The sequence below is a fragment of the Hippopotamus amphibius genome, chromosome 2, assembly GCF_030028045.1.
Source record: "Hippopotamus amphibius kiboko isolate mHipAmp2 chromosome 2, mHipAmp2.hap2, whole genome shotgun sequence".
NCBI classification, from domain to species: domain Eukaryota; kingdom Metazoa; phylum Chordata; class Mammalia; order Artiodactyla; family Hippopotamidae; genus Hippopotamus; species Hippopotamus amphibius.
The window spans coordinates 204,851,770-204,864,340 of record NC_080187.1 but is presented as its reverse complement, the minus strand read 5'-3'; the positions used below and the strand labels follow the sequence as shown (position 1 = coordinate 204,864,340).

Below are 12,571 nucleotides of genomic sequence, written 5' to 3'. Positions count from 1 at the left end.
CTAGCTAAACTGAATGAACCAGGCTGGGCCCTGACCTTCATCCAATGAGACCCCCTGGCTCAGACCACCCTCCCCTTCATTTTACGATGCTTCTCCTCCCCAGATTCCGGCTTCTGAGCCCCTCCAGACGTGGCCATTTATACCCAAAGCTCCAAGTCTTGAGGGCCAAGCAGGTTCGCTCAGAAAAAGGAGGGCAGGAAAGATTGCTCCGATGCTGCTGCTTTTTAAGAACAAGTGCCCAGTCCTGGGTCACCACCTGAGCCTTTACAGTCCCAGATGCACCCGATCACACTGGGCCCTGAGCTTACCAGAGTATTATGCTGATGCCCCATCTGAGGATGAGAGCTGCAACAATATGGAAACCTCAGCTTAACCAGCTTTGGGGAAAGTAGCGGAAGGTGTAGGCTGTTAAGGCCATGATTTGATTTTGGTGGGTGTGCAATTAAAATTTCTGGCCAAGGCAGGACTGCTCAAAGGTAGCAGGTGTTTTTTCTGATGATCTCCAGGATCACCGAGTGGCCTGTGTCTCTCCAGGGAAACAGTGAGGACAAACTTCCCTGTTCTTTGTGAGATTATACATCCTGGGCCTCCAAGTGCTCTGCCTGGCTAAGTGGCAATCATCTGGCTTCCTTTCCCTCTGAAATCCATGACTGTATTTTAATAGAACCCCTGAAACAGAACAACTGAAGGAAAATGTTCAGAAAAGAGGTTTGACGTCTTCTGTAGCTTGGTTCCAAAGCCATGCTCTTTTGTTCCTTTTCACTATTGTTTCAGTAAAAGGCTAGCGGTAAACTTGGAGGTCACATACAAGTTTGGGTTCCCCACACTTCTGAATGTCTTCATCCAATTGCTAATTCAGAGGAGGTTAATTTGGGGACTATTAACCCCTGTCTGGTCCATAGCAGATTTCAGGGGGTCTGTGGGGTCCTGGCTACTTTCACCGTAAGCATCTTTGCCACAAGCATTTTCACTGCGTAACTAATTGGCCCATACGGCAATTTTGCTGTAGAAAATAAAATAATAAAAAGCAAAAGAGGGATATCAAAAAGGACAATGAACAGAAATAGAGTCACAGATGCAGAAAACAAATTTATGGTTACCGGTGGGGAGAGGAGGGAGGAGGGATAAATTGGGAGATTGGGACTGACATATACACACTACTATATATAAAATAGATAACTAATAAGGACCTACTGCATAGCACAGGGAGCTCTACTCAATACTCTGTAATGACCTATATGGGAAAAGAATCTGAAAAAGAGTGGATATATGTATATGTATAACTGATTCACTTTGCTGTATACCTGAAACTAACACAACACTGTAAATCAACTATATGCCAATAAAGTTTTTTTTAAAAAGGACATAATGAAACAAGAAATAAATAATTTAAAAGATTTTATTATGAAATACAAAATATTTGAATAATTTTAAAATGTGTGTAGATTCATGGCAATGCTGTGCAAATAACTGATTTTATTTTGTGGGGTGCACCTGAGCATTTGTCTTCCAAGTCTTTCATTCATAGTATTTTATGCTTTTTTTTTTTCCTGGTTTGTTGATTTGTCTCCTCGTTCAGCATTTCACTTTTTCATTCTCGCTAACATTTCTTCCTGCATTAAGAGAGGTGTCAGCTTCCATATACAAGGGTGCATGTTTGTACCTGAGCTTTGTGCTGCACTGTGAAAGCCTCTACACTGTGGTGTATTCTTGGCATCTTGTCACATGTCTGTTGACAGATGTTTCAAAGTTCTGTGGGAAATGTTGGCTCAACTCTGCACCTTCGAGGCCCTCGGCCTCTTTCTCCTGCAATGTAATGTGTTTCAAAATAAGAAACCAACTCTTGAGGCAAATGATCATCATCGGTCAGCTGGATAAAGCCATCAATAACACCACTAACTGGAAGAAATGCTAACACATTTCAACCAGTGGAAACTAAAGTGTCAACTAGTTATTTGATCTTTCACAGAAAAATTGTCTCACTGACAGTTAGTTATGCAGCAGCAAAGATATTTATGGCAAAGAAGCTTACAGTAAAAAACAAAACAGAACGTCTTCTGTAGCTTGTACCTAACACGGTTCTGTGGACCTCCTGAAATTAACTGTACGTGAAATCTTCTGTGTCCAAGCTTATGGGCATTTTTAATGAGGAAAGGTCCATAGTACATATCAAATACTCTAAGGGGTCTGGACTCCCCCTCCTATCCCAGAGATTGGGAAGGAGATGAAGATTCTCTAAGTTCACAGGAAGTGATGGGAAATGTGGAGAGATGCTTCTCAGCAGGCACTGATCTTCCACTTCACCTTGTGGACTTTCATTTTCCCGTCTATAAAACAAGGTGATGGGTTGCAGGTATGTGAAAGAGCCCTCAGTCCTTCTCTTCCAAAGTGGGATGTCAACAAGTAATACCTAAACCAAAGCAAATCATGAAGGCACAATATGGGCTCGTTTTATAGAGATGAGATAATGCCAAAAGAATCATTTTAAAAGAATTCAAAGTGGCTGCTGTAGGGAGCAGGAAAGTGGCTAGGGAGCGTCAGGGGACCGATATTTTTCTTAAAAGCCTTATGGAACCATCTGACTCTTTAAGCCATGTACAAGTGTAATTTGAAAAAAATTACCAATTGAAGTTGAAAATTAAAAACACTGAGGCAAAGAATTGAAACAGAACAACAACAACAAAAAACAGGAGATTAAACCAGATTACAAAGAGAAAACAAGCAAAATCCTCTTTTCGCTTTTTAAAACCACCATTGGGTTGAGTAGGAAATGCCCAGCTGTGATAAGTGACCACCAGATGGCTGGTCAGGTAAGTTTCACTGCAAGTCATTCCCAAGAGAGAAAGGAGATGTGAGTCTTCCTCTATCAGTACCCTGGTGGGCTGAGAATCCCGGAAGCACTGAGTGAAGCTGGGAAAGAAGGACATAGGAGTTGAATGGTCCCCTCATTGTGATGTGTCCCGAGACACCCTGAGTCCCAACCTGGGGTCTCGGGCTCCTCCTGGAGATGAAGAGGGAGGTGTGCCAGCAGGGTAAGGAGAGCACAACTCTGCAGTGACTTTTTAAAAATTGAAGTATAGTTAATTTACGGTGTTGTTCGTTTTAGGTGTACAGCAAAGCGATTCAGTTATACATGTATCTATATATTCTTTTTCAGAGTCTTTTCCTTTATAAGTTATTACAAGATAGTTCCCTGACTATAGTTCCCTGTGCTATACCGTAGGTCCCTGTTGGTTATCTACACAATGACTTTTAAAAAAAATTTTATTTTATATTGGAGCATGGTTGATTAACAATGTTGTATTAGTTTCAGGTGTACTATGCAATGACTTTTTAAAACTATGTTTTGTTGTTAGCACGAAGGACTTTTACGAGTGAAGGGTGTGGAGTGGGAGGTGATGGGTGACTTTTGTTACACTCCTGGCAGGACCTCTCCTCCACATTGCCACTGCCCCTGGAATTCAGATGAGGGTGGCAGCTTCCTCAAAGAAAAACTTTCCTTTTGGGATTAGTTTTCTCCTCTTTATGTACTGAGGTGAACTCTTCTCCAGGCTGTGCTGTTACGTGGGAAAAAGCAAGATGCAAAACAGGGTTTCCCATACGCCAACACGTGTGTGAAAAGGGGGAGAGGGGCAGAATACACATACACGCGTGTGGCAGTCACACTGCGCAAGGCTTCCCATCGGCTGTGAAACTGACTGAGTCTAATGAAGCAGGGAGGTCGGGGGACAGGAATTGCTTTCACTGTGTAACCTTTTGGTGGCTTTTGAGTTTTGAGCCTTGTGAATGTATTACCCATTCAGATAATGAAATCTGGCTTTTCTAAGCTATATGAGAGGGAGGCTTCTGATCAAGAAGCCCCCTCCCTAACCAGTGGGCCCCTGCACAAAATCACTGCCTTGTGCCTTGCCTCCCTTGGGAGCACAGCTGCTCTGAGAAGCAGTTGCTGTGATACAGACTCTGAAACAGGTTTTGTTTTTAATTAAAATTTTTTTCTTCCAGTTTTATTGAGATATACTTGACATACAGCATTGTATAAACTTAATGTGTACAGTATAATGATGTGATATGTATCATGAAATGATTATCACAATAAGTTAAGGGACCACCCATCATCTCATACAGGTACAAAATTAAATAGAAAAATTTTTTTTCCTTTTGATGAGAACTCTTAGGACTCTCTTAGCAATTTTCATATGCAACATCCTACAGTGTTAATTACATTTATCACGTTGTACATCACATTGCTAGTAATTATTTATCTTACAACTGGAAGTTAGTACCTTTCGGTCATCTTCATCCAGCTCCCCCTGCCCTCACCCCCTGCCTCTGGTAGCCACAAATAAGATCTCTTTTTCTATGAGTAAGTTTGTTTTTGAAGTATATTGACCTACAACACGATGTCCGTTCCTATTACACAATACAGTGATTTTTTTCTAGATTTTTTCTATGCATTTAAAATATGTCACCATCCAAGGATATTAGCTATTGACTATATCCCCCACACTGTACCTTTCGTATTGGTGACTCGTTTATTTTGCCACTGGAAGTTTGTACCTCTTAATCGCCATCACCAATTCCTTTCCTCCCTCCACGTACCTCTCCTCTGGAAACCACCTATTTGTTCTCTGTATCTCTGTTTCTTCTCTTATATTTGTTCATTTGCTTAGGATTTTTAGATTCCACGTATAAGTGAAATCATACAGTATTTGTCTTTCTCTGACTTATTTCACTTAGCATAATAGTCTCTAGGTCCATCCATGTTGTCACAGATGGCAAGATTTCATTCTTTTTTATGGCTGACTAGTATTCCATATATATCTCTCACATTTTCTTTATCCATTCACCTGTTAATGGCCACTTGGTTTCCTTCCATATCTTGACTATTGTAAATAATGCTGCAATAAACAAAGGGGTGCATATGTCTTTCCTAATTAGTGTTTTTGTTTTCTTTGGATAAATACCCAGGAGTGGAATTGCTGGATCATATGGCAGTTCTGTTTTTAATTTTTTTGAGCAACCTATATATCAATACTATTTTCCATAGTGGCTGCACCAATTTACGTTCCCACCAACAGTGCACAAGGATTCCCTTTTCTCCATATTTAAAAAGTTTGAAGTTCCAGGCATCCAACTCTTTTTCGATTTCACCCATTTAAAAATAAAATCTGTCATGCTTTCTCTAACTTGTTCAGGTTCAATTGTACTTACTTGCTTTTCTTTCTTCTTTGCAGGATCCAAGTGGACCTATATAGGTAAGTAGAGTTTTTAAATACTTTTTTGAGGAGATGGCTGTATTTAAAGTCAGAAACTTCTTGATCTGTGGAGATTTTTGGGGGGGAGGGTGGGTTGGGGAGAGCAATTCTGGTATTGGTAAAAGAGGGCACAACGTCCTCTCTAAACACGCTCCACACAGGTCTCAGACAGCTCCTTCTCTAAGGAGCAGAGTCTGCTTTGTGCATTCACAAGGCAGTCACAGCAGTCTGCGAGTCACAGTGTTAAGGCTTTCAGGTTCCTGCAAACCGCCCAGGTGAGGATGCCCAGGTTACCTTCAGACTGCAAGGGCCCTAGTCAGGAGAGTGCCCTTCTCCTCTGTAGGTCATTTATTCTACAATAAACAAAGAATAAAGGGCTCCTTTCTGAAAGTTAGGCTCAGGCCCCAGAACTTAAGCTTCCAGTGTGTCTAGAATTAACTTCTTGTGGCTGTTTCTGTAAGCAAGCAATGGAGCAAGTGATGATGGTCAGTCCTTAGTGAAAGAGGAAAGCTTGTCTTAAATGGAGAGACAGGGACATCAAGTGCGCAAAAGATAAGCAGCTTGAAATCAGTTCAGCTCGTGTGTTACAATGAGTGGGAAATTCGGTCATCAGCTGGAATGGGGATGGGAGCCAAGCACTAGGGTCCACTGGCAAGTGCAGGAATGTTAATAATGTCTTGTTTGGCACTGAGTGACAAGGCATGTGCAAGAGAGATTGTTATGGGGAGCAAGAGGGTGGAACTGGTCTCATTGGCACAGAAGGGGTGGTGACAGGCAGGGCAATTGATTACTACAGAGGAAGCAGAATCCAGAGAAAGATTTGACTTGGATTTGCTAGTTAGCCTTTAGATGTTTGTTAGCCCAAGAAGCATAGAAAAGTCCCTGAGCTAATCAACCAGCTACCTCCAGGCTAAGGTCTCCTTGGCTCCAGCATTGCATGGCTCCATTGCTACTAATATCCCTTACATACTTATTATGGGCAAGGCACGTTGCTAAGTGGGTGGGTAATTAGAAGTGAAGGCTGTGGTCTGTAGATGGGAATTACTTAAAGCTCACAATTCAAAGCAGAATATAATAGGTAATAATAGCAGATCACAAGTAAGTGATTCAGTGCTCTGATGGTTCAGAGGACGACAAGAGTACTAAGGCTGGGTGGTCAAGGAAGGCTTCCTGGAGGAACAGGGCTTTCACCTGGACCTTGGAGGATAGGGAAGATTCAGTATGGCGGGAAGGAAGTGCTATTGGCCAAGCTGATGACGGTATCACATGAGTAGAGGCAAGAAAGAACAAGATGGCATTTGAGGGAGAACTTGTAGAGAAGTCGTTTTAGGGGAGGGATGGACTCTAAGGTCAGAAAGATAGGTTGGGTCAAACAGGAGCAGCATGTATGAAAAGACTGTAGCAGGTCTATAAGTAAGGATGCTGGCCCATCTCCCATCTCCAAGCTATGCTGTTAAATGAAAAAAGCCAGGTATAGAGTGTATATGTGCCACCATGTGTGTACAATGTAGCTTTGTGTTTGCATAGAATTTTTCTAGAAGGATTCAGGAGAAACTGAAACAGTAATGGCCCCTGGAAAGGAGCATTGAGGGACTAGGGATCAGCTTTAGGAGGGAACAGTTACTTTTCACTGTTTGTAAAGTTTGAATGTTTATCCTGTGCTTGCCTTACCAAAACACACAAAATAAAATACTAAAAAAAAATCAAGACTGTTTAGCTACTACTTTAAATTATCCCAAAATACACAGAGAAAAACATGAGACACAGCAGGCCTTTCCCCCCCCAAAAAAACACTAACATTGTGCAACAGGAAGGCATTGTTGCTGTTCTGCAGGTCTATATTAGACTTTCTGCGAATGACACCAACCTCAGGGTTACTGTGAGGATCAAATGGTGAGATCCATGTGAAGAGGGTTAGCATAGTATTGATACCGGGTTGTTTTTTTTTCCCTAAAGATTTTATTCTTCTCCAATCCTTACTTTTCTTTTTAAAATTTATTTATTTATTTATATTTATTTTTTTGGCTGCATTGGGTCTTCATTGCTGTGTGCGGGCTTTCTCTAGTTGTGGAGAGTGGGGGCTACTCTTCGTTGTGGTGTGCAGGCTTCTCATTGTGGTGGCTTCTCTTGCTGCGGAGCACAGGCTCTAGGGCACACGGGCTTAGTAGTTGTGGCACATAGGCTTATTAGTTGTGGCTCGCAGGCTCTAGACACCAAGCTTGGTAGTTGTGGTAGACGGGCTTAGTTGCTCCGCGGCACGTGGGATCTTCCTGGAGCAGGGATCGAACCCAATGTCCCCTGCACTGGCAGGCGGATTCTTAACCAGTGCACCACCAGGGAAGTCCCTGATACTTATTCTATAGTAAGCACCTAATAAAAGGAGACTATTATTATCAAGGTACATTGTTTTCTTGAAATAATTTTTACTTCTCTCAAAAATAAGTTTTATGCCTAGACATGTTTTATTACTATGAAGGCAATTTCACACCTGTGTGTCTCATCATTATTTTTTGGAGTTGAATGTTTTTTTATTTCCTTCACTACCACAAATAAAACCTTCATATATGTCCACCTTTGGTAACATGTTGTTAAAGCTATAATGATTGCATTGTGTCTACAGTACTCTATAATATGGAGAGTGTTGTATGGACTCTCTAAGGTGATTATATTAATAAATATTGTTCTTGAATTTAAAAAAAAAAACAGGGGCAGCGCGGAGGAGGCCAGGCTCTTCCCATTTTGTTCCATGGATGGAGGGGCAGGGCAGAGGGTAATTTGTGTTTTAAGGAGAGTAGCGGGTGGTAGGGGGTGGAAGAGGAAGGATAGGAGGGAGGCCGGAAGATGTTTGGCCTTTGAAGAAACCCCATTCTGTGTCTTAACGTCCAGTTTACAGTGATAGCAGTAAGGCGGAAGGCCACGCAGGGCAAGAGACCTGACCACGGAAGACGCGGCAGAGTCTGGGCATCAGGGCCCCTTGGGCAGGTTCGGTGTGTGGAAGGAGACAGGAGCAGTGCAGGCACAGCAAGAAGGCGGGACTCCAGTTCTGGACCTTATTCCATGTGGTCTGGAGGACGCATGTGAGCCCTCAGGGTCTTGCTTTCTCCTCATCTGTAACCTGGGGAAGGGGCTGTCAGGATCGGTGTTCCTCAAGCTACGGCTTGGGGGTCACCTGAATCAGAATCGCCTGGAATCCTTTCCAGATATACAGATTTCTGGGCCTCAGCCTGGACCTGGAGGAGGGAGGGAACCTGAAAAACTTGTCTATTTCAGGTGATTCTTATGCACTCTGTCAGAGAACCTCTCACCAGATGGTTCCCAAGACCTTGCTAGCCTGAGTCAGAGGTAATTGCCCCACCTCCTCTCCTGGCTTCCCAGGTAGAGTGGAGACACAAGTCACATCTCTCCAGGGCTCCCTTCGTCTGTGGGACAGCGCTCTGGGCAGGGCAGGAACAGACAGACACTGTGTCAAGGAGTGGGAGGAAAATCTTACTGTCACCTAGGCATGACAGGGTGCTCCCCAAGGGAGGGCCTCTGTCCAGCCATACTGACCAGTCCAGAAGCATTTCTTCCTGACCTCTAGTGCTGGCCAGCCCTCTGTCCCTCCTGCCTCACCCAGTTGGAGCAGCCCTTTGCTGAGCAAGCAGAGGGCAGAGTCTGATGGTGCATGACATGCATGGGGGTGAGCACAGAGGCAAAGCTGGTTTTTATTAGTGAAATGGGTGCACGTGGTGTGGAGTCAGGTCAGTGAGGGCCAGTGAAGGAGGCCGGATGGAGGACAGCTAAAGAGGCAGACAGATCCAGGTTGGCACCTGGCACCTGTGCTCGGAGTCACATAGGTAAACAGAGAGCCTGGCCTAGGTGCAGGGGGAGATGGTCTCCAAACGATACAGGCTGCACCGAATGGGGCAAGTCCAACCCAAGGCCACATGCTGGTTTTCTCAGGGTGCAGACCTCAGCTACTTTGCACGTAGATGCCACTGAGTCATCCTGCTCTGTGGGCCTCTCACTTCCAGGAACACATGGTAGGACTTCTAGAAGCACATGGGAAGAGAAATCGAGCCCCATCCCCCTCCACGCTGAGTCACCGGGCTAACCTCCCGAATGGCCCCCTGGAGACAGGAGGACCATCTGACAGCCAGGGAGGGGCCCACGCTGCTCCTGGGTGGCTGGAGCAGCAGCTGGGTATGTGCTGGCATGTGCTGGGTCAGTGCCCTCCCCCCTGCAATCAGCCCCAGTTCAAATCCTGCTGAGCCACCAACTCTGAAACGGAGGGCGACTGCCAGTCAGGCTGACACATGGGGAGGCTGGACTCCAGCCTGCTCAAGTGCATCTATGCTGTTAGAAGGCAGGATAGCGGGGGCCTCTGGGGTGCAGAGGTGACCGGAGGGAGGGGATACTGCTCACGTTTAGTTCCTTGACGTGGGTGCTGTGTTCAGTTTGTGAAAATCTGTCAAGCTGTTTATTTAGGATACATGCACTTTTCTGTATGTATGTTATATTCAATAAAAGAGTTAAACAATTCCAGCTGGCTGGGAGAGTCATCCTTACCCAACAGATTTTTCAGCCTCCCATAAAAAACAACAAAAAAACCTCTCAGTGTGTTCAAAACAACAGAGCAACCCAAAGAAATGACTGTATTGAAACTAACAACCCAAGAACATGTCATGTGAGCAGAGAACAGACTCGGGGCTTCATCCCGGAGGATTCCAGACACTGTTCTGGTGCTCCTCCAATGTAAGCTAGTTCAGAAATAGACAAATACTGCCATTCACTATTTGCGAGAATTAAGACAAACCTTCATGGGAGATGGGATGTAAGGGGAAGAGGAAGCCAAGCCGCCCCTCCTGGTGGGTGAGTGAGTCCTACTTCTCCCCAAGTCAGGGCCCCGCAGGGCATCCACCAAACCAGCCCCTCCATCCCAGAGTGGGGACTGGGGAGGATAGCAGCTTAGCCTGGGGGTGCCTGGCGCTGGCCCCCTGCTCGTAGGCCCTCCTGCCCAGCTTCTCGGCCCTGGGCTCTGGCAGGACTCCTTGTGACCAGGCACTGCCACCACATTCCTCAAGCTGCTCTCCTTTCTCCCAGACAATAGATGCTCTGTCTTAAAGAATTTCCTTTGGGAATTAGGATGGGATCCTCCACTGGGGCAAACCTCATTGGTTCTCCAGACGCCCACCTCCACCCCCCTTCCGTCCTGAATCTGCTGGAATATTAAGTTGCTATAAACAAACTATCTCTGGGGTTCGGGACATCCTTCCCAAGCTAGAACCAGATATGGAACACATGCAAGGAAGCTAGGAAGCTTTACGTTTATTCTTTTGTATGTAGTAGGCAAAGGTACTGTGTGACCTCACAGTCAAAGGCAGTATTAAAAACAGACTAAGTTAGAGCTAAAGGGAGAACTTAAAACAGAAGTTAGGGAGCATGTGCAGTTAAAAGGCTGATTTTATTAAGGAGAACGCTTTTTACCAAAGGTAGAAGCCTGGCCAACTCACAATACTCCAGCGACTTCTCCCCCACTCCCGCTGCCATCCTAAGGATGAGTGACAAGAGGCACAAAGCACTTTTACGGGAGAGAGAGAGAGAACAAGTAAGGCCAGAACATGTTTTTCATACCAGGGAACTGAAACCCGAACCCTTACATCTTGGGGATTTCCCTTGAGGCTTAGCAAGCCAATCCGCTATGATTTATTAAATCTGTGCTATAGTTCCAGTTACTTCTAACTGAAGTTGTGCCTGGATGTGGTGTGGTCCACCCACTCATCATTATTTCTCATCTTTCCTGCGTTGCAGAATTGAGGTTTGTGTGTTCTGGAAGATCTTGGCCTGTAGCTGCCCAAATGCCTACATTTTCATGTTCCCAGCTGGCCTTACCAGCTGAGTGAAAACATAAGGAAGCTAGCATTCGTTCCTAAAGACGGGTGTAGTGTCATGGCGGGGGTGAGGGGTGAGTGAGACAGAAAACTAGGAGGAAGAAGTGGAAAGTGTTACAAAACCCAGAACCAGGCAGACCTCCTGGAAATAGCAGCTAGGCCACTTTCTGGATGAATGGCCTTAGAAAAGTAACTTAACCTCTTTGGACCAAGGTTTTCGCAACGACAAAATGGGAGCAGTAATAGCATCTACCTTAGTGGCACCTGGATGGGCAGCACCAGCATCACCTGGGGGCTTGGGATGCCCTTCCCAAACACTCAGAACTGCAAGTGAAACTCATGCGAGGATCCTGGGAGGAAAAACCCAAACCCTTCACCTTCTGTTCTTTAGCAGCAAGAAAAGCACAATGTATGTCTCTCACAAAGTCAGAGACACAAATTCTCAGGCCCATTCCATACCTCCAAATCAAAAACTCTGGGGCTGGGTCCAGCAGTCTGTTTTAACAAGCCCATCAGGGTGCTTCTGATACACACTCACGTTTGAGAACATGTGCTTTGCTTCAGAGTCATGGCAAGGATTAAACAAGATAATACACAGAAATAGGCTCGCAGTGCCTGGCGCGTAGGAAGCACTCAGTGTAGCGAATCATCATCCTTCCTTTCCCTTTACAGACTCATAGTGGAATTCTATTAGCTACTAGGTGGGAACATGCCTCGTGAACTCTGCCGCTGGAGCATCCCCCTCCCAATTGCTCAGCCCACGGGGGCGGGGCTGAGCCTTGATTCAGGGTTCAAGAGTGGAGCTGGGAGGAAATCTGTGGCTGGGCTGCTAGGGCTCTGAGCTACTTTAAGCCCAGCCCCGTGCAAGGACCCCCCACACCTGAAGCAGAGACAAGCCTTGGAATTGTGGGGTGAGAGCTGGCTGGGAGGAGGTCCTGCCAAGGGCTCTGTCAGGCCTCTGGCTGTGCTCAAACTTGCCCTCTCTGCTTCATGCTGGTCTCAAGCCCCAGGCATTTAGGAGAGGGCAGGGCACAGTCCTCCAGGAGCCAGTTAAAGCCCTTGGCAGCCCATCCCCAGCATGGGGAGAGAGAGAAGCCCGTGGGGTAAACCAGCTCAGAAGAAAGATTGAAAGCAAAAAGGCTGAATTCAGAGCAGGTGTGTGAAGGTGCCCCAGGCAGAGACTAAAAGGTCTGGTTTTCCATGAAGAAGAGAATGGATCAGAGATTGTCTCAGCAGGCTCCCAGTCTCCTTGGAGGGAGCAGTGGCCCGCGCTCCTGGTTCGTTATTGCCTTCCTCTGCAGGACTGAAGGGTGCAGGCACTACTGCAAAGCCCAAGAGCACAGCCAGACTCTCCCCAGAGCCACGCCGCGTGGCCAAGAAAGGGAGCCAGCACCTGCTGTGGACAAAGACCATATTTCATTGATTCTCAGATACAGCTATTTTTTA

At 45.6% G+C, this 12,571-nt stretch overlaps 1 protein-coding gene across 4 annotated transcripts in view; it reads left to right on the top strand.

The window, feature by feature from the left end:
* Positions 1 to 12,571, top strand: part of CA12 (carbonic anhydrase 12) — a 56,939-nt gene that overhangs the window by 2,556 nt on the left and 41,812 nt on the right. For all 4 annotated transcript variants that reach the window (XM_057722746.1, XM_057722745.1, XM_057722747.1 and 1 more), the window contains exon 2: positions 5,235 to 5,255. In XM_057722746.1, coding sequence (XP_057578729.1) covers positions 5,235 to 5,255 — 21 coding nt within the window. The remainder of the gene's footprint in view (positions 1 to 5,234; positions 5,256 to 12,571) is intronic.